Here is a 22,185-nt window from a genome sequence, read left to right on the forward strand (position 1 = left end):
GATGCAGAAACTGAGTGAGAACTACTGAGATCCAGTTCAGCGCTTCACTTTCAGAAATGTATCATTCCTTGTTGTTTCACAGGCAAAAATTCAGGTGGCAGTTTTTCTGTTTCTTAACAGGTTATTTTGTTGTATACTACTTAATGTTGGAGTCTTTATTTTTTTCATGTGTCGTTACATAATATCCTTCCAGAGTGGTCTGTGTTTTCTTCTTATGTTCATGCTTTCTAAATGAGCATCTCCCTGTAAATACCTTTTCTTTGCTGTTGCTTTTCCCTAGATATATTGGTGCACACTTTTTAAAAAGTAAATCTCATTTCAGTGCCTATTGAAGTCTCCTAATCCCTGTTTGGTCTATTTCTGTAATTTCTTTGTTCTCAATCCTTCCCAGATCAGTATAATCAGTGAATTGAATTGTTAAGCTGTTTATTTGCTGGACAGTGATGACGTTAAGTAGGAATGAACATATCGGGGAATCTCAAAGCTTTCTGTGGCATCCTTCTCCATGTGGACCATTTCTGGTTTTGTTCGCTTGTTGCACTTTATGGCTTCATGTGGTTGGTTTGTTGTTGTTATTCACAGATAGCCAAGCTACAGCACAGAACTGAGTTATTTTCAAAAGCTTATGGTATTGATCGGTGTATCTGGTCCTACCGTGATGATTATGTAGACATACCAGGCATCATGAGTTGTTTGAAGTTGTTGACTGCTCTAGTGCATTTACTTTTCTAGGGTGGAATAAGGGAACTATTTAGATAAAATAACCATGAATGGAATCTGTTGCTCACATCTTTCTAACCATTGTGCTCGAAGAGTCATTCCAGACAATGTTTTTACACTACAGTATGAGATTTTTTTCAGACTATTTTGGAGTGATGATTAAATGGAGTTATATGAAGGAAGTCACTGAAGAGGAAAGAATGCATTAAACAATATGAGCAATAAGCTTTTCCTTAGATACTAATTGAACTAAATGCTTTTTCAGGCTGTGTACATGATGCCCACAGAAGGAGATGATTCATCCAAAAGTGTTCCTTTAGCATTGCAAAGAGTGTTTTATGAGCTGCAACATAGTGACAAACCAGTTGGAACTAAAAAGTTAACAAAATCTTTTGGGTAAGTTTCAGAAATATGGACTGTTTATTGAGCTATTACAGGCTTCATAAAGCTTTTCTTTAAAAAGGCTTTCTTTAAATCAGGCTATTTTTAGAGATGTGCAGAGAAGTGTTAATATAGCATTATGTTAATTGCTAACTTAACTTAGTTTACTTCATAGGTTTTTATTTATAGTCAGTACTAAAGACAGCTGATCCAAAAGTCAGATTTTTGGGGGAGGGGAGCGCAGTACACAGTCAAACACAGCTATTAGTAGCAGGGTTATAATTTACATGTTACCGGAAAATTGTGTGATGCATTTAACTTAAGCAAAATTCAGGACAAAATATGTTGCAACATTGCTGTTTATGTATTGTTAATGTCTATGTTGAAATTTAAATCTATTTTAAATTTAGAGAAATAGCAGTAACTTCCATTTTCATATTGTTAGTCCTGCACTGGTGACTGTTGTAACATTTTTCTTATGACATATCAAAGATGCACGTATTTTTTTGCCTGTGCACAATTTAGAAGCATTTAATGCCGTATTCTGTTCTGTGATTTAATGCTTAAAAGGAGTAACTGTTGCATGAAGTAAGGGTGTTGGAGCACACACAGAAAGTAATTCTAGCACCCTCTTTTCCTCCCTAAAACATCTACAAAAAGGCTTGCTTTTAATTTTCATTTTTGTCCAGTATCCAGTTCACTGCCTGGTATTTTTCCCAGTCTGGTGGTACTTCCTGTGAGGTGTGTTACTGGCTGTAATTTTAAATCTGGAGTATCTAGACACAGAATTATACAATGTAGCTGCATTGAGGGTGTTGATTTTTTTAATTTTTATTTTTAACTAGCTTGGAGTTTTAGTTGAGCACAAGCCTAGGATAGAAGATTAAGATTAGCGTAACCTTTACAAGCCTTCTCTTTGCATGTTGTGTAAGCACGGAGTAGGACTTTATCAAAAACTGTTCTAAAAGATTGTATTTCGCAGTACTTTGTCTCACTGTATTTGTAGACTAGTCTTTTGTGGTAATATCGACAAGCATTTTTTCATTTAAAAATAGGTTAAGAAGTTTGTATCATCCTTTTCATGTAGCTGTCCTAATGTCCCTCCTGCATCTTCTGCAAAAGCTTGTGGTGGTGCTCTGTCCTGCTAAGACTCTTTGTAACCTTGCATCTTAGTAACCTTTCCTTTTCACCTTTTTTGGGAATTTTAAAATGAAATCGGTAACATCAGTGTTGTGTGTTTATCTGATCATACCCTCTTCCTACTAGCACACTGTATGTTTAGTTTATCAGGGCTCCTGCTGTCCTGTTACACTGGAAAGTAAATATTTCATCTTGAGTTAAGATCCCAACTGTGTCATCTTTAGTAGCATGAAGGGACCTTTCCCGAGGGTGTTGCAGATGCTTGATTTTGTATCTGAGAGCAATGTTTAAAAAAATGTGTTCGTGCCTGCCTTCATTCTTGGGAAAGAATTTTTAAATATGTTTGAAGATTTGGTCTTTTCCTCCGCTATTAAATCAGAGAGGGGTTTCTGACCTTGTGAGACCTACCTATATGCTGTGTAGAGCATAACTTTTTACTAGGTACTGTGAGTTTCTAAGAAAGTTTGGCTTCTTTCAGTAGAAAGTGATTCTGTTGTCTGAAGGAGCCCTTTTTTATCCTAATATTAGTATGTAACCTTTTTCTTTGATTTTTGTCCTTTAAACTGGCTGGTGTTTAAAGCCTAGGGAGTCAGGAGGTTATTTTCTGTTCTTAATTACCCAACAGGTCACTTCATTCAGCTTGTTTAAGTGTGGACCCCCACACAGTTGTTTTGGCACACTTTTGGGAGTAGTATGCTGCCGTGTGACAGTGGCGGTGAGTCACTGAGAAGAGAGTGGGAGGAGAAGATAAAGTTAGTATTGCTCCTGATCACTCCTGTGCTTGTGGCTTCAAGGGCCAGGCTTGAACCTCATGCTGAAGCGGGAGCCTACAGTAAACATAGCTTATTTTGTATGGTTAGGAGCGATGACTATTGCAAAAAATGTTGTCAGGGACTTAAAAAGCCTTCCTGAGTTAATGTTAAAGAGTTCATAGGATAAAGTGTTTCATGCTGAAACTAAAACCACTTTATGCTTCTGTTTTTATTTAAGGCAGTAGTGCTGAACACCCTTGTTGCAGTGTGCCACGTTGGCTATGAGGTGTTTAGAGGCTGTTGCTCTCACCCTTCATTTCACACAAGTGTGTTTGCACATGGACAGTTCAGGAAGCTGAATGCCTCTTTGCATCCTTGGAGTTACTGGGTGCCCAGGATTAACTGTTTACATGAGCACAAAGGAGCCACTATTTCCTATAAATCCATTTATTTCCTTTCATGTGCTGAAATAATCCCTGAATGCTACTTGACTGCACCTGAAGGGCCCTCAGAAGAGAGGCATCTAGAAGCATGCTGTGGAAACTATTCTGACAGCATTGAATTGCTCCCAGGCCTTTTCTTAAGAGGTTTTTTTGACGTGAACTGAGACTATGTTGTAGACTCAAGTAGAATTCTGCTAGCAGCAGCCTGGCCCTGGCCTCTTTGGCTGGCACCAGCTGCCTTCCCAGTCCCCATCTCCAGATCCCCAGAGAGAGCAGGCAGGTGGGCACAGAACGGCTGCCAAAATGTCCCACAAGTTCAGTGCCCCTTCTTCCTGCCAAGTAAATGCTATAGAACTAAAAAAACCTGTGCATCAGCCAGAACCAAATCTCAGAGTCTTTAAGTCTTGCTATGTATTAAATTCTTTCTCTGCAAAGAAATTACAGAAATGTCTTTTGAGCTTTAAGTTTTCTTTATAATACAGTAATTTTTTATCAATTTGCCTTACAAAGGTGGGAAACTTTAGACAGCTTCATGCAACATGATGTCCAGGAATTATGTCGAGTGGTATGTTTTTACTGTTTCTTACAGATCTGTGATGCATAATGTTGTCTCTTGATATTGTGTATATAAAATATAGTAAAAAAACCTAGTAATACTGCCACTGTTTAGTTTAAATTAGGTCTCTAAGACACAGATTTTTTGCCTTGATTTATTTCTCTTTTTTAAGAATGGGATTGATTGTGGCCTTTTGTGGGTGAGGAATTTGTAAAGGATAGGGAAGGCTGAAAATAAATGGAACGTATGCTAGTGGTCCTTATATAGCCATGGAGAGAAATGCAGTTTTGAAGATGCAAATGCATCGTTACATTTGTGAAGTTTTCCAGACTCAAAGGAATGTGGTTGGAGTAGTCCTCAGTGCAGTGTTTAGGGGGAAGAGGAGGATTTAAAGAACGAGAAAGGAGATGCTAGTATGAATAGACTAACATTTCTTTTTTTATGCAAGTAACTTAAGAGTTTAATCAATTGAAGTAGTCATCTGTGTGTGATGAATAAATTCAAAAACTGCAAGTTTATCCTATGTAAAAACTGATTTTTCTTTCAGCTGCTTGATAACGTGGAAAATAAAATGAAAGGCACATGTGTAGAAGGCACTATTCCTAAATTGTTCAGAGGGAAGATGGTGGTATGTATTTAATTGGTTTAAAAAAAACCCAACTCTGTTACTTGTATACATTGAAAGTCTGTGGTTTTGTTTTTTGTTTACAGTCTTACATCCAATGCAAACACGTAGACTATCGTTCTGAACGAATAGAAGATTATTACGACATCCAGCTAAGTATAAAGGGAAAGAAAAACAGTAAGTGATATATTGTGATATGCAGCAATCAAATACGTCAACGTGTTCAACATCTTTAGTGCCTGTTGATTTCACATGGGTTCGTTGGTGCTCAGCACTTAGAAATATCCTTGCTTTAAGACACCTCATGGAAAACATTTTCTGCAGAAAATGTTTTTGCTTACGTTACCTTTTTTCCCTTCTCCCATTTTCCTTCCCTGCTCCTTCCTCCCTAATGTTCTCACCAATACCTTTTCATAAAACTTGGTGAATTTTAGGAGTTTTCCTTGTGTCGTAAAAGTGCATACTGTGCCATGGTGATAACAGTAGTGCTGTCATAGTAGGTTATAATTTATATATGAAGATGAACTTGGAGAAAATAGACTTTTACTTGGACCTGACTGTAATAGTAAGCAAATAAAAAGAATGAGCTAATCAGAGCAGCATAACAGTGGTCCCTTATCATCACTTTACCAAGTACTTGGCACACAAGACACAAAAAAGGACATGTGAGAGTCCAGCAAAGAGAGTCATCTAGTTTGATACTTAACAGTTTCAAAGTGAAAATAGGAGATTTGGCAGACAGTTGTAACTATGTGATTTTGAAATCTGTTGATATTCTTACGTATGCTCCTACAATTTGATGCATTTCTTGACATTGTTAAGCAATATAATTTTTTTTTTAAAAAACAGAATTATTCAAACACTAGCTATCATGTCTTAATATGTTATTTAATTATTACATTGTTAAGCCCCCAGGCTAGAGTACACTTACATTTTTTTTTCCCTCCTTCCCTACAATTTCCCAATCATTTTTCATTTAGTTTTTGAGTCCTTCATTGACTACGTTGCAGTGGAACAGTTGGATGGTGATAACAAGTACGATGCAGGAGAACATGGCTTGCAGGTATTTTTAATTTTTTAAATTTGGATTTAAATTTTATTCTTCTGTCCTTGATAGAATAGCTTAACAAAGTTATGGTAGCAAAAAATGTTGCAAAACCCATTCTAGGTTGTATCAACTGAGTTTGGTGATTTTTCTCCTTAGACAAGCTTTTACATAGCTCCTCTTAACTTCTGCTAGGTTTCTTAAAATGGAGCTTGGGCTTTAAAACAATCTAATTAGCAGTGAGTTTTGCTTTTGTACCTATAAGTTCTTAGTGACTAGAATGGTTAACTTCTCTGCTGATCTCAAGACTGAGTTCTTCCTCTGAGTAGTCCTTCTATTTGTCTAGTAAAAAAGCAGCATAGCTCTAAAAGTAGCTTTAGAGAGGTCACTTTTTGTATCATCAACAAGAACACCAAATGAACCCATGGAATTTTAAACATTTATGTGCGTGCACATTTTTCTGAGCTTTTCAGCTGCACTTAGCTGCACCCGCTGTAGGAAGCTGAAGTCCTTTATAAAAAATGTTGTTTTACTAAAGCTTACTTCTGCAGCTTCCATATATACCAGGTTTTGTCAGTGCTGTTCTATATATTCTTTAGCTGTTCTTAGGAAGGTACAGCATGGTAGCCAAATATTTCTTGGCAGGATACAATGAACATGAAATTCTTAATTGATCAAAGAGGAGTTTTCGCCTCCATATTCTCTTTTCATTTTAATTATACAGGTAACTTGCTCTTAATGCAGCGAAGTGTTCACATGTGTTTGTATGAATGGCCTAAATTTAAATGAACTGAGTTCTTGTGAGTGTTATTGGGGTAGCTCATGGGAAGGTTGGTGCAGCATTAAGATAGTTAATTTCCACCCAAGTGTTGAACCATTCTTTTGTGCACATTGTGTTGTCAAGCCTATAAAATAAAAGTCCATAGGAAGAGTGTCTGCAGCAAACAAGTATTTTTGAGTTGCTAAAATCTTGCAATTTCAACCCTCTATTTCCTTTAAAATGTCTAGGAGGCAGAGAAAGGTGTGAAGTTCCTAACATTGCCACCAGTATTACACCTACAGCTCATGAGATTCATGTATGATCCTCAGACTGACCAAAACATCAAAATAAATGATAGGTAAGGTTTTTTAAGGGTTTTTTAATTTATTGTATAATTGGGACCTGTGAATGTATTTTACCAAAAATAATTTACCAGAATCCTATTTTTGATTCAGCTTCAAGAGCAAGGTGCGTGCAGTCACACGTGGTGGAGGTTCCCAAAAGAATGTTAAGGTTCTGAATGACAGATTGAATACTTAAATAGTAATTTGTAGCTGTTGTTTTGGATATGAAAGAAGTGAAAGCATCTTTCAAATGCTTTGAGCTGTGTGTGGAAAGTTGGTACATTCCCATAGGCTGTCACAAGAGTAAGTAGGATAAATAAGTAGGTCCTCTGCTTTCCCTTCATCTATTTCCATGCCCACTCACTGTAAGTTTAGGCTGATAATTTCTCAAGGAGATACGTTGTTGGTTGTAAACTAAATCTGTATTGCAACGCTTTCAGTCTCACCAAGATGGTGAGACTGCAGCAGCTGAAAGACATTTCAAAATAATGTTCCAGTCCAGTGGTACCTGTGCTAGAAAAGCTGTATTTGTGTACTAGAAAATAACAGGGTTTGAGCTTCTCCCTTGACACAGTGAATCCAAAACCAGCACTATTTCAGTTAAAGTGCTCTTACCCTTGTTACTGAACATACTTTTTCAGAGGTGCTTATGAAGATTGTTTTTATTCCATATTAAACCAGTATAAAATCTGCTGCTGTACGCAGTATATCCCGGGTAGAAATGGCATTGTAATGGTAACTTGTTCAATTTTTGTAACTACTGATTTTTGTAAGTACTGATGTCCTACGTAATAGCATGTGTCTGTCTTAACTACAAATACAATTGTCTTAATCCTTTTCAAAACCAGGTTTGAGTTTCCTGAACAGTTGCCACTAGATGAATTTTTGCAAAAAACAGATCCTAAAGATCCTGCGAATTACATTCTTCATGCAGTTCTAGTACACAGTGGAGATAACCATGGCGGACATTATGTTGTTTACTTAAATCCAAAGGGGGATGGCAAAGTGAGTATTGAAAAGCACCTAAACATATTTGTGTTTTGCAAATATGTACTTGCAGTTTTCGTAATGGAAAAATATTTGGAATTTTTGTTCCCGAAATGAAGAGCGTGCTGGCACACTTGCTTTATCACACAGGGTTTTGACTTCTCCACATAGTTCGTGGCTTGATACTCTTTCATTTGGTGCATATTCCAACGTATTTGGGAAACTTGCTTTGTGTTGGCAAAAAGAAAAACCAGTAGCCCTTGTATCTAGTTTTTTTCTTTTTAGGGAGGAGCCTGCATTTGGAGGCATTAAAGAATCACTTGCCCTCTTAAGAGGAGCAGCTTCATCTTTGCTATTGGCTTTTGGCAAAAGACTTTTAACTAAGGAAATCCCTTCAGTTGTGTGTGTATATGTGTTGACGTTCTGTTGCAATCAGATTTTATCCAGCATTTTTTTAGGGTGATTTTATGCTGAAGCAAATATGAATGTTTCAGATGTTTCCGTGACTCAGAAGTTCAGTATCTTTGCATGTCCCACTGTTACAGGTTTAGGTGACTTGATTGGATCAGATGTTTATAGGTCAGGTGCCTCTTCCCTTGAGTTGACTGGTTTTGTGTGTACATGACGGTTCACAGTAAGAGTAGGAGTCAGATCTTGCTGTAAATTTGTGCTATTTGTCTTTCATTCTTAATTGGCTTTATTGTTTTAATTTAAAATTTGCTGTTATTACTTTAAATGTACATATAAGTACTAGATATCTTCTGCATCACTGCTTTTTATTTTACAACAAACAAGGTCCATTTTCTGATTCGTATAGAAACGCTAGATATTTGAATAACAGTCTTGAAAAGTTCTTTGAATACTTATTGGGCGTTTGATATTCAGTGTAAAATGTTCAGATATTTCGGTAAAGGTTCAGTATTTATGGCCTTCCTTATGCTGAGCACAAGTAGCAGGTAGCACAAATTATACTGAACTAGATTTTTTTTTTAAACTCATGCTGTTTGAAGAGCAATTTTAGTTACTTCAAAGAGCTGAAAGACATGCCAGATATAGGATTAATTTATCATTTGAGAACATGTTTTGTGTGTAAAATTATATTTATATAAAATTTTCTTTCTAGTGGTGTAAATTTGATGACGATGTTGTATCAAGATGTACAAAGGAAGAAGCGATTGAACACAACTATGGAGGTCATGATGATGACTTATCTGTACGGCACTGTACGAATGCATACATGTTGGTTTACATCAGGGAATCAAAATTAAGTATGTATACTCTGCATGTGTTCCAAGTCAGATTTACATACAGAGATTTAGGGCTATATTTTACTTTGAATTGTTGACAGTCTTCCTATACAAAGGGACTTCTCTGTGGGATCAACCAGTCTTTCTCTCACTTTTGGAAAGTATGTGCTAATCTAATGTCATCTTTTCTTGGCACAGTAAGGCAGGACTCTGTATCTGCAAAGTGCTTCAGCCTTGATTATTTTATAAGATGGAAAAATTAGTGAACTAACTTCAGTGATGAAAACTAAATCCAATTGATTATAAATATGTAGATATATGTGTACTAAAAAAATTGGTGGTAAATATTTTTCTAATCCTGAGATGAATATTTAATTCAGAAGTCTATGATACATATTTCATGGAAGTAGTGCATTTTGGCTTGGGAGAGAAGATGCTTCTTTTGCCAAAACCATGATGATATCAAACCATGTTTTTAATTAAAACATGAAAAAAAGCTGGTTTTGACTTCAAATCAGAGGAAAGTCAAGTGTGTATGAAGAAAACCTTGTTTGATATAAATCTTGAAATAACATCACAAAATCTGCTTTGTAGGTGAAGTTTTGCAGCCTGTCACAGACCATGATATTCCTCAACAACTTGTAGAAAGGCTACAAGAGGAGAAAAGGATAGAAGCTCAGAAGAGGAAGGAGAGGCAGGAAGCTCACCTCTATATGCAAGTGCAGGTCAGCTTTTGAAACTGATTAGGTTGCAACTACCTTACCACTAAAATTCAGAATATTGAGCCACCCAAGACAAACCTTGATTATTTTTTTTTTTTTAAATTTGTATTTGGAAGTAGTGTTTGAAGTGAAATTATGATTTTAGTGCTTGTAAGTATATTTACATATGCAACAAATCCTAATGAAACAAACAGTACTGTATGTTACATGCATTTCTGTTTTCTCCAGAAGTTACGTGCTTGCAAATAAAAAAGCAAGTTCAGGTGAAAGGAAGAGGACCAGGGTTTTCAAATGGCTGCCCTGCCACCGCACTTTTATCTCCTTCAGGAATTATTTTCTAAAATTAGAATGTATCTAGCCATAGGCTGCTAGCCTGGACTACTGCCAAACTGAGCTCATCAAGTAGAAGCAGAAGGAGAGAGTGCTTATATTTGCAATTATCTTTTTGGAAAAGCCAGATGGACTAGATTGTTATGAATTGCCTTAAGGAACCCTGTTTATGGCTCTTTCCAGAGCCCATCTGGCACAAGAAAATAGAACCCATTTTCCATTTGCCTCCATGCTTCATTGCATCTTCTTTCTGGTGTTCATAAGTGGAGATGTTGGTGAAGTTTAGGTGGTTCTACACTGCGTTTACACTAGACCTGTTTTCAGTGGAGAGACTGGCAGAGTTGTACCATTTGTCTTTCTGTTAACAAAAAAGGTATGGGAGCTGTGGGAGATCTAGGAAACACTTTAGGCCAGCCTCCTTGCATTACACCAGTAAAATAATGAGGTAGCCTTTTTTTAAGTGCCAAGATTGCTGGAGCACATGTTTCCAAGATTGGGATCTAAGCACAACTGGTTTTTAATTGTTCAGGATTTGTAAGAATTATTGTATTTTAATTACTTACACTGATTTGACTATCAACAAGAGGTTTTTAATTTCATTATAATGTGCATACTTGCAAATTTTCTTCGTGAGAACATGAATAGTGTTAGCAGTGTGCCACTATCCAGGGAGCTGATGGTACATAGTAAAGCATCATGAGAACATACAACACTGTGCAGCTGAGTTAATATGAATATTGATATGAATATGAACCTTTAAACGTAATTTTTCAGATAGTGGCAGAGGATCAGTTCTGTGGTCACCAAGGCAATGATATGTATGATGAAGAAAAAGTGAAGTACACTGTTTTCAAAGTATTAAAAAACTCCACACTTACAGAATTTGTTCAAAATCTCTCTCAAACAATGGTAAGTTTTCTGTAGTTGAGTATCTGTACATTTTATTACATTATGGTTGCTTCATAGTCTTTATATTCTGCAAGTACTGGCAGCAGTTGTAACGTAGACTTTTTAAAGTAGAGGATCTGTTTGGGTTTAATAAATGTTTCTTAGCTTTTTTTGGTGTGTATTTTCTGTCACAATTTGTATTTGTTTCAGGGATTTCCCCAGGATCAAATCAGATTATGGCCAATGCAAGCTAGAAGTAATGGAACAAAAAGACCTGCAATGTTAGATAATGAAGCAGATGGCAATAAAACGGTAAATATTCATTGACCGCGGACATTATTTCTGTACATGACCTGTGATTTTTAGTTCTCTTTAAGAATCTGTAATTTTGGGACATAAAATTTTTCAGGGTTTTAATTTAACCTGTATCTGGTAAAGTTTGATACTTGGAAGATTTGAGATTTAGTGGATTGATTTGGAGAGCAGGGAGGAGTGTGGTGCATGACTTTTCTTCCATGAAAAAAGCATCGTTTTTGTTAGATTTCAAACAGAAATGTCTTTTTGAGTCCTCCATTATTTGGGCAAAACCTCTGGATTTAATAAATGCGTTACTTAAAACGTAAAACCACAGAAAACAGTGATTGGTTTCACTGTCTTGTTATTTCTGAAGTGAAGTAATTTTCTTGCCGTAATACAGATAACTGTAGGTGTATTTTTTTTTTTAAATGAATAATAAATACATCCATTTTAAATAAAATCTGTCATTTGTGCTTCATTAAAACTTTTTTGGTGTTTTTATATCTGTCGTTTCTCTTAAACTTTGTAAACTTCCTGTCATTAATGCAACTAAAAAAAAAAATTCTCCCACTCATAGAATGACATAAAGTTCTTGTATCTGATGAAAATGCAGATATCGGGTTATATTATATTCTTCAGACACTTCTTTTCTTCTTCCATATCTTTCTACATAGATGATTGAGCTCAGTGACAATGAAAATCCATGGACAATATTTTTGGAAACAGTAGATCCAGAGATGGCTGCTACTGGAGCAACACTACCCAAGTTTGATAAAGATCGTAAGCATATATGCTAAAACTTGAGTAAATAAAAAGTACTTTTATTTTGGGTATATCTCAGAAAATGTTGTGCACTCCTTTTTTCAATGATGACATTGATGTACCCATCAAACTGCAGTGCTGAGATTAATTTTTCTCATGCAGTTTTTCACTCATTTCTTAAGTGTAAGACACGTTTCACATGTTTTTAGGATAACTGAATAAATTTTTTTACATACACATAAAAAGTTGATTTATAAAAATGCAGCATTTATGAATATTTTAAGGGAATTAACCAAATTAATAAAACAAGGACACATCTTCCTTACTGCTTAAAGAAAAATATCTAGGTGATACTCTGTTCCGCCCCGCCAACATACTCAAATAAGCCTTACTTAAAATTAAAACTTGTTTCTTAATTTGTAGATGATGTAATGTTGTTCCTGAAGATGTATGATCCGAAGACTCGGAGTTTGAATTATTGTGGACATATCTACACACCTATATCCTGTAAAATACGTGAGTTCTAAAATTCAATTTCAGTGTTATAATTGATGTTTTTTAAAGACAATAGATTGCACATTTTTTTTCTTTTAATATTAGTTTTATCAGTGAAATCAAAAGGTAGGCTGTAAAGGTATTACTGAAATGAGAAAGAAATTCTTATTTCTCCCAACACCTGATGGTTTTCTTCCCCATGTTGTGTCAGTGAAACTTTCTTCAATGCTGAGAGCGTTGCCTTAATACACTGTTGGCTGTCAGTTAATATTTTGTTGCAGGTTTGCTGAACATAAACAGCTGTTTCAGACTTGCTGTAAAGCTTTGTGATTTGATATTGCACTTCAGTTTAGTTTTTTCCTTCTATTTCAAGTTGGGGGGTTTTTTGTGGAATGTACTTCTGCAATAGCTTTTAGAATAACTCTTCTACAACTTTTCACTATGGTAGCCTGAGAGCAGCTGCTCAGACTGAATTGGGTGTCAGCCTTGGTTTTCATATGGGTCAATTTAAAGAATTCAGCAATACTTCGATTTGTTATTTTGAATGTCTCATTTTGTTGACTTGTACATGCTTTCTAATTTTTTATTTTAGCTGTCTTTTTAAAATTTTTTTAAAGAGATTAAAATTTTTCTCTGGGGAAGGAACGGTGTTATTTCATCTCTTTGATCTTGGATGGCCTTGCACATTTTGTTGTTGTTGTTCAGATGAAGTGGAAGGAAACTTGGAAGGCTTTCTTTCTTAGGCGTTTTAAAACTATTTATCCAGGGTAGAAAAGTAGGTTCTCTCCTTTTTGCAGGAGATCTCACTAGCGGTTAAAGTGCAACACATTTCACATTCCTTTTCTTTTCCAATAGGTGACTTGCTTCCAGTTATGTGTGAGAGAGCAGGATTTCCACAAGAAACTAACCTTATCCTCTATGAGGTTTGGATTGATAGACTTTTTGTAACATTTTTCTCTTTTCTCTAGTTATAGCATGTAAAAAGAAGCTTTACTGGTTAAAAAAAGGTTGCTCATGACAATGGTGATTTATAAATCATAAACACTCTTTAACCTGTGGTTTTCAAGTCCACAGTGCTGCAAGAGAGTAGCAGCAGATAGTTAACTTCAGAATAGATTTAAAATTAAACAGAAGTGTGAGGCTTTAAAACCAAAAAATGTCTACATGAAGTCCTACATGAGCCACTTTGCTGTGCTAAATCTGTGCATATCCTCTGATTTGCGGTGTTAGAGGAGCTAATGCTGCTAACATTATTGGCTGTTGTATTTTCAGTGCCCTCCTTAGACAGCAGAGTTGAGAAAATGTTGCATCTTCTCCTTCCTTCCCTAAGTTAGAAGTCCGCAAACAAAATGCTTAGTCTGCTAACACATTTCTGCCCAAACACAGAAATAGCAAATCTTTATAACTGCTGTATTTATTGAGTGCCGAAGATGCAGATCCTGCCAAGATAAAGTCTTTGTTATAGTAAGAACAAGGAATTGTTTTTTTGTTGTGATTTTTGTTAGCAGTCATGCTGCTCTCTCTGGTGGTTCCAGGGGAGCACACACACTTTCATCCTAAAAAGCAGAACTGTCAGGTGCTCCTACTCTGTGCAGATCAGCGTTGCAGTTTGATTCCAGTTTATTTAGACAGGTGCTTTTATCCCAGGAGGTCAACCTACAAGTGTAAATATGTAATATGCATATAGATTTAAAAAAAACCCCAACAAAGTCATATTAAAAATGCATATGGTACAAAAGATAGGTGAATTGCTGTACAAAAGTTCTGCACTATTAAAATAAGTGGGCATAACCTGTGTGTTTTAAGCTTCTGGAAGCTGCATCAGTAGAAAAATCTAATCTCTGAATTTTGGAATAGGTAACACTGAATGATAAAATACTTTTAAAAATTAAGATAATTTTATCAATAGCAATTAGATAGATGTATCTGGACCTAAGATTATATTTACTTTGCGCATATATATATATATATCCATTTGTTTCAGTTGAAAGAAGATGCAAGCTGATGACATCTTCACTATACTTGTAACCTTTGTTTGTGTCTTTTGTTTATTCAGTGATCAACAATTTTTGTTCTTTATTGCAGGAAGTTAAACCCAATTTAACAGAAAGGATTCAAGACTATGATGTATCTCTTGATAAAGCTCTTGATGAACTCATGGATGGCGACATCATAGTGTTTCAGAAGTATGTATTGTAGGGGGCTAGCTTATTGCCGTTAAATCACCTGATTCACTTTGAAAGCAGAACCTCCTTTAACTTAGCATTTTTAACAAGAGCAAAGTATAATTTTCCAACAGTAGAAATGTTCTCAGCAGTTCTCATTTATTTTTTAATTTCCCCTTTGAATAAACATTAGTAGTATTTTAATTACCACATGCCACATTATTTAAGGAAAAGAAGGTTTCATCGTAGTTTATAAAACTAACAACCTAAAATAAGCCTTAATATTACCAAAGAGCGTGGTTTAGCAATGCATCTGAGTTCTGCAGCTTTTCACTTGGAGCCACTGTAACGTAGACACTGAAGAGCCTACCAGCATTTCAGATCTCAAGCTCAGTATCATTACCACTGTACGAGGCTCTTGGGTTTGGAGCTCCTTTCAGCTTAGAACCGAACCAAACTTCTTTCCCTTTTTTTTCCTTTTATTTATGCTCACAGTAAGTTCCTTACTGGTCTATGGTGATAAGATGCTCCCAATTTGTCTGAACAACTCATAGGTGTACTGGTGCTTCAGCTGGAGTTTTCTCCAAGGCAGAAGGAGAACTCCTGCATCTTGTATCCGTTAAAGGGATCTTTCATAAGCTTGTCAGGGCTATAAATCAGCATTTCTATGCTCTCACTTCTGATGGTCACACCCAACTGTGTTGCTCTGTTTCTCTCCATGGGCTGACAGTGGGTGGAAGCCAGCTAGTCTGTCTTCAGCACTCTTACCCCAGATTATGTGAGATGAATGTATTTCTCATGTCATGCCTTGGAACTCGCATTCCCTGTTGACTCAGTTGGTGTTATGCACCTTTGGCTGGCTGCTGACTCCCGGGTAAGTGCACAGCTTGTACCCTGGTGCTGTTTCTCCACTGAGAAGATAGGGGTACCAGTCAGTAGTGACCCAAACCAGCACTGGTGCCAGCTGGTTTGCTTCTGTGGTTCAAGGAGTGCTATTGTACATCTGGCCTCTCTGCAAAGCAATTAATACAGGAGTACATGGAAAGCTGTGGCAGCGTTAATACAGACACGCAGTAATGTGCCAGGGTGGGAAGGAGGGATGACGACTGCTAGAATGATGCTGTGAACAACTGGATTCAGAGTATTGCCAGATTGCCAGATGAGCGAGCACAGTGTGCGAGTGCGTTTGCCCTTGCACTGCGCAGAAATACTCTGAGGTGTGGGTCGCTACTGTCTGTATTAGTTCTACCGTGTATGAGTGGTGGCTCTTTTAAAAGGTTTCTAAACTCTCTGTATCTCTCAACTGTTGCTGACTTACTGTAGAACACGTTTTTAAAAGCCCTGTCTGCTGGTATGTGTGACAGTATGATATGTAATGGTATTATCATTTGTTTGCTCTTGTAGGGATGACCCAGAAAATGATAACAGCGAGCTACCAACAGCTAAAGAATACTTCCGAGACCTCTATCATCGTGTGGATGTCATTTTCTGTGATAAAACCATCCCCAATGACCCAGGCTTTGTTGTTACTTTATCCAATAGGATGAATTACTTTCAGGCATGTGTCCTATTTGTTTCTCTGCTTTTGTTTCCTTGTTCTGAAAGTAACTTTTGCACTAATTCGCAAGTGCATTAATACATATTTTAGAAAAGAGTAGATCTGTTCTTGTACACTTTTTGCATTGTGGTAATGAAAAATTTAAGGAAGCCGCTAATGCTTGTGAGAAGAAAATACTCTAAAACCCTCTAGCTTTATTAATAATCAGTCAGTTGACAATAGGATTCTTTATTGATACACCATTCTACTCTGCCAGGGAAATGATATTCTAATGAAATTATGTGTTTGCTTTCTAAGTGACATGTAAAACTTGCTCAACCTATTTAGCTGTTAAAAGGAGAATACCTTGGGAATCCAGTGATACCTATTTTCTGCTTGTAATATCACCAACAATACTCATTTTGTAGAACAAACTGTATTGCGTTGTTCACACAATGCTGTTTAATGCTCAGTGGCACTAACAGATCCAACCTGTTGTGTTCAGAGAGGATGACCCGGGGTGTTTAGAAGAGGAAAACTGGACAATGAAACTTTAAAAAAAATTTTTAAAAATAAAATAAAGTCAGTCTGATCTATTAAGAGCCTGAGTAGATTTGGCTTCCTACAGTTCTCCTGTAGTTGCTTTTGCATTGTCAAAAAGATCACTTAAAACCAGACAGTTTATTTTCTGTCACGAAAGGCAGGAACTTTGAGCACCTGCATACACAGGGGAAGTCAGGGATGACTTTTGCTATCCTGTTCTCATCATCTGCTTTGTGGCAACTCACTTTCTCTTATTTCATTTTTACTTGAAGTGTAAGTTCTTCATAGGTTTTTTTTTTGCTAAGGGAAAAAGAGAATCCCCATGCTTTTTGTGAGGCAGTGATGTGAAATATACTGGTGGGAACAATGTGATATTACCCACCAAGCTAACTTCCTTGGAGTGAATTAAAGAACAGTGGCAGTTAACAAAGAGCAAGTCTTGACTGATTTCCCCAATAATACTATAATTAAAAAAAGAAAACCAAACCCAAACATAAAACCAACCAAACAAAACCCAAAAGAGGAGTAGAGTTATTGTTGTGGATTTTGTGGCCTTTTGGTGACAGTGATTTACTGTAATAAAACAGACAGTTTCATTTTTTTTTTCTAGTATATCTTACTCTGTCAAATGTTCAGAAGATAAAGATACTAGTTTATTTTGCCTTGGGGAAGAGGACATAGTGGGTCTGTCTCAGAATTTCAGTAGCATAATGTTCTTGACATGTAAAGAATGACTATGATAGAGCAATGTCATAACTGTCTGGAAAAAAAATCAGAATTTACAAAAAAATTTATTTGCAGGTTGCAAAGACAGTTGCGCAGAGACTTAATACGGATCCAATGCTATTACAGTTTTTCAAGTCCCAAGGGTAAGATGAATTTCCTTAGTGTTCTGTGTCTAAACTATTCTTTAAAATACTTAGCTGAAATATAGATAGGTAACAGTTACTTCGTAGTTTTTCCAGATTGTTAACTAATCCTTTATCAGTAAAATGTTAGCATTCTGGCATGCACAGCAAGTCACATAGACAGTTTTAAGTATTGCAATGGCTGGCTCTAGAGCCTGAAAGAATTGCACGTTTTAGAAGAGTTCTAGTAAGTGTCACTGAAAAAAAGATGCATTTTAAAGGATCACTGTTTAAATTTCTAAAATCATTAAGTACTTCAAAGCCTTACTGCATGGGACAAATTATTAAGGTAATGCAAGTGCTGTTTCAGTGAATGCAGATTTCTAGAATGGAAGAGAGCAGAAGCAAGTGCACGTAAAAGCAGGATTTTTGCTGATTTTACACATTTAAATGCAGGAGTTACTTCACTGATTTTCCCCCTCCTCCCCCAAAGTCTGCAAGTGAGGTTTTATGAAGATGACAGTAATCTAACAAGTTCACAGCTGCTCAAAGGGACATTTCTGGTGTTCTTGGGCACAGTTACATAAAACTGGATTTGAATCTGTATAAAACTATAGCAGAAAACAGCACATTAGTAGTTATATGCTGCAGGAATAGCACAAAAAATACATTATCTTCTGTATCTGTGTAAATGTAGATTGCTCTTTATTAACCTGTAGGCATCTCCCTTCATCATCAATGAGTGTTGTAATTTGAGTAGCTCTTTATAGTTTACAGTGCTGTGGTCACTCTGGAATTTGCTGTGTCATATGGCTCCACAAATTAACCTTCCATGTGAATCTAAAGCATGTGCTGCTATACAGGTAGTTTCAGAGGAATGTAGGTCTGCCACCCTGCAGCATTAAAGGTGAGCTTGTAAACATCCGAGAGAGTTAACATGCACAGTGGGTGGTACTTCTGTTCCTGTACACTCACCTGTTTTTAAAAATCACTAAAGCACTGAATATAATGCTGCTTAGGCTGTGCTAGCAATTATGTGAAACTGGAAGCCAGGAATAAAAATGTACTTGGTACTTCAATTTACTGAGCAGTGACGGCTTGTAAGAAGACATTTATTTTTCTTCTTCCTTCTGTAGTTATAGGGATGGCCCTGGTAATCCTCTTAGGCATAATTATGAAGGTACTTTAAGAGATCTTCTGCAGTTCTTCAAGCCTAGGCAACCTAAAAAACTTTACTATCAACAGGTAAGAGTCTTTTGTTTTTATGGTGCAAGTTAAAAAAAATAATTCTGCCCTATACAAAGTATGCCTAAAGTGTTTTTTTTTTCCTTCCCTAAGCTCAAAATGAAAATAACTGATTTCGAAAACAGAAGAAGTTTTAAATGCATATGGCTAAATAGCCAGTTTAGGGAAGAGGTGAGTGAGGCTGGCTGTTACACGCTTGCTGTCATTTCTGTGTCAAAGCTGGTATGGCTGTGATTATGGTTCACACGCTCTGTTGTGCCTGAATAACACAAAACTAGAACAAACTTTTACATTATGTAAAAACCACCAAAAAACAAAACCCCAACCCACCACCAAAAAAACACAAAAAATAAATTTAAAAAAATTGTGTCAGTTCTTAACAAAAATTTTGAAGATAACATAGGTGTTCACTTTAGTAATTGTTATCTTTTTAAAGATGAATTTTTGATGAAGATAATCCAGTGTATTCTGTGTTTTAATATGGTTCTTTACATTTTCAGATTTTATAACAATTTTTCTGTTTCAAATTCTGTAGGAAATAACAGTATATCCAGATAAGCATGGGTGTGTGCGGGACCTGTTAGAAGAATGTAAAAAAGTTGTAGAACTCTCTGAAAAAGGTTCAGGAAAATTAAGGTAAAGCTGGAAGGTTTTTATTTCTTTTATGTGATTGTGTGGATTTTATGCAGAAAAGTGTCCATAGAATTAAAAGTTCTGTTGTTGTTATAAAATGAAATCCAATACGATGTTAAAAATAAAAGGCTTCCAGATTCTCATTATTCTCATTGTTAAGAGAGTTCTTATTAACTACGAATATAAATTTTATATAATTATTTATTTTGTATTTAATGAGGTTACATCCTTGAGATGTATAAGTTTCATCAATTGCATTTGTTAATTCACAATTTAATGATTGTTTCTAATTCAAGCATTTCATGCTGTTCATTTCTCAGGAGTTAAAAGTGAGGTCATTTAAAGAGTTTAAAAAATAATCTAAATTAAAAACCTTTGTCTTGTAATTGCACATACTGTCTTTTTTTAGCATAAATTACTCCTGGTTCAACCTCTTGTAACTTTACCACTTAATTTTTACTAAAGTCTGAATTTAGAGTTTTACAAAAACAGTAGTAGCATCTGTTTACATCCTGACTATGCTAATCATTCTCAAGGTTAGAGAAAGAGATGTTGCATTAATTTTTTAATTGTTTTTTGTTTTTCCTGTTTGTTTATTTTTAAGGCTGCTAGAAATTGTAAGTTACAAAATAATCGGTGTCCATCAGGAAGATGAGCTGTTAGAGTGTTTGTCACCTGCAACAAGTCGAACGTTTCGAATAGAGGTAAATACTACTTTCTTTAAGAAACTTTGAAACTTGCCTTTGAGAGAAGAAACTCTCTCAAGTGGTAATTCTCTTTTTTTTCTGGATTCTGATTTTCAAATACCGTGATACTTGCAGCAAGCTAGATTACATGATAATATATACTTTTTTAAAAGATGCTCCTTCTAAAATTTTTCCTTTGTTCCATTTGCTTCCCTATAATGATTTCATTCTTTAATTTTTTGTGTGTGTGTGTGTTATAAAAATACACAAAGACTTGGCAAAGGCTTGTCCATAGGACATTTGCTGCCTTAGTAATAATTCCAAGGTTTGTTTGAGGACACACAATATAAATGTTTATGCTTAGAACCAACCTACTTTCATACTCTAAAAAGTATTCTAGAAGACTTTGTTTCCTTTTCTGTTAAGTTTGAGCTTCCTGAGGCAAATTCTGATGCTTATGTGATTTTTCTAAACATTTCATCATTCAAATCTGTTAACTTGCTTCAAATATCAGAAATTTTTAGAAAAAGTTTCCAGTGTAAACTATAATGGGGAGATGACAAGAGGTCTGTGATACTGCTATCAGCTACTACTACAGCTGATAGAAGATTTCATGTCAAAAGAGTCATCTGGGGAAGCCCAAAATTTGTATTTACTGAGTAGGGGATGAAATGCTGTCATGGCAGGGATGAGCGTTTCTTGTAAAAAGACTCTGTCAAACGCCATGGTTCTTTTAATTGTTTTTAAATCGACTTGTTCTACATCAGTAACAGTAAATCAATGATGCTTTTAGTTACTTGGGTAAGTTTTAGCTGATTGCAATCATAATTTTATGTCTGGATCTAGGAAATTCCTCTGGACCAGGTAGATATAGATAAAGAAAATGAGATGCTAATCACAGTGGCACATTTCCACAAAGAGGTTTTTGGGACATTTGGAATTCCATTCTTGCTGAGGATACACCAGGTACAGTATGCCTCTCTTTTTCTCCCCATGGGATTATACTGATGATGTGTTCATAAAAGTACTGTCAAAGAAATTGATTAGTACAAAAAGTGTATAGGAAAATACCGTTTCTGTATAAAAGGTTCTGTCCCATATATGCCTTTTGTAGTTAAATAATTTACCGTCTTAGTTCTCTTTTGCATATACAGATTGTTTAGTGTTTTCAGTGAGCCTGGGCAATATCAAGAAAGTAGGCATTTGGAATCAGCCAAGGACTTGAAATGCTATCAAAGTGATACTACCCCCTCCCCCAACCGCCTGCAGAACCCCCCCAACAAACCTAGGATCCTCCTTCTAACACCACTTCAGTAATCGCGATGCACCCTTGTTGGCAAAAGTGGCTTAGGCTGTGGGTGCTTGGCTTCTTACTGAGACACGTGATTATGAAAAACGAGTTTGCTTTCTTCAACGTTTTTCTAAGATGACTTTGCATTTCATAATTTCTGTAATTTGATGTGCTTTATCATCTAGGGCTGCAAGTTAATACAAGAGTGAAGGCTAATTTTGAAAGCTGAATTTAAATTCTTAAGTTTTTGTGTGGTGCTGCTCCAGCTGAATGTCACACTGATTCTTTTAATATCAAAGTGTATTTCTGGGGGCAGTTAGCAGTTTGCTTCTAAACTTTTTCCGATTCATGTATGTTAGTTTGTATGAAAATTACCTACTTCTAGAAGAGTGTTGGAATAAGAAACGTCCACGTATCTTCATCCCATAGAATTTTACTGGTTTTCCATATTTTTGATCAGTGTAGGGTAAAACCTGTGTATTGATTTCTGGTGGAAACCTTTTGCACTGCATTTCCCTGTCTATGACAGTTGATATATATTACTGATCTTTAAGTTGATGGTGTCCATCATTTTTTGGGCAATGTATGTACACAGCATGCAGAAACACTACAAAAAAGTTACTAATTGAAGGGGGGCATCACAGGTGTAGAGGTTTTAAAAAGTAATATGCTTAGAAAGGATATGTAATTTTTTTTCCCCAAATTCCTATTTTGATGGTAATTTTCTAAATTTCTTTCTTACC

At 36.0% G+C, this 22,185-nt stretch overlaps 1 protein-coding gene across 1 annotated transcript in view; it reads left to right on the forward strand.

Moving 5' to 3' along the window:
* Positions 1 to 22,185, forward strand: part of USP7 (ubiquitin specific peptidase 7) — a 73,921-nt gene that overhangs the window by 46,096 nt on the left and 5,640 nt on the right. Inside the window, exons 7-28 of the mRNA XM_074841506.1 lie at positions 986 to 1,116; positions 3,947 to 4,001; positions 4,540 to 4,620; positions 4,704 to 4,794; positions 5,598 to 5,680; positions 6,671 to 6,780; positions 7,615 to 7,771; positions 8,877 to 9,021; positions 9,595 to 9,725; positions 10,827 to 10,961; positions 11,151 to 11,252; positions 11,912 to 12,017; positions 12,423 to 12,515; positions 13,350 to 13,417; positions 14,580 to 14,680; positions 16,064 to 16,217; positions 17,541 to 17,608; positions 18,724 to 18,832; positions 18,926 to 19,003; positions 19,368 to 19,468; positions 20,070 to 20,169; positions 20,998 to 21,117. Coding sequence (XP_074697607.1) covers positions 986 to 1,116; positions 3,947 to 4,001; positions 4,540 to 4,620; positions 4,704 to 4,794; positions 5,598 to 5,680; positions 6,671 to 6,780; positions 7,615 to 7,771; positions 8,877 to 9,021; positions 9,595 to 9,725; positions 10,827 to 10,961; positions 11,151 to 11,252; positions 11,912 to 12,017; positions 12,423 to 12,515; positions 13,350 to 13,417; positions 14,580 to 14,680; positions 16,064 to 16,217; positions 17,541 to 17,608; positions 18,724 to 18,832; positions 18,926 to 19,003; positions 19,368 to 19,468; positions 20,070 to 20,169; positions 20,998 to 21,117 — 2,319 coding nt within the window. The remainder of the gene's footprint in view (positions 1 to 985; positions 1,117 to 3,946; positions 4,002 to 4,539; positions 4,621 to 4,703; positions 4,795 to 5,597; positions 5,681 to 6,670; positions 6,781 to 7,614; positions 7,772 to 8,876; positions 9,022 to 9,594; positions 9,726 to 10,826; positions 10,962 to 11,150; positions 11,253 to 11,911; positions 12,018 to 12,422; positions 12,516 to 13,349; positions 13,418 to 14,579; positions 14,681 to 16,063; positions 16,218 to 17,540; positions 17,609 to 18,723; positions 18,833 to 18,925; positions 19,004 to 19,367; positions 19,469 to 20,069; positions 20,170 to 20,997; positions 21,118 to 22,185) is intronic.

This window comes from Strix aluco, chromosome 15 (assembly GCF_031877795.1).
Source record: "Strix aluco isolate bStrAlu1 chromosome 15, bStrAlu1.hap1, whole genome shotgun sequence".
Lineage (NCBI taxonomy): Eukaryota > Metazoa > Chordata > Aves > Strigiformes > Strigidae > Strix > Strix aluco.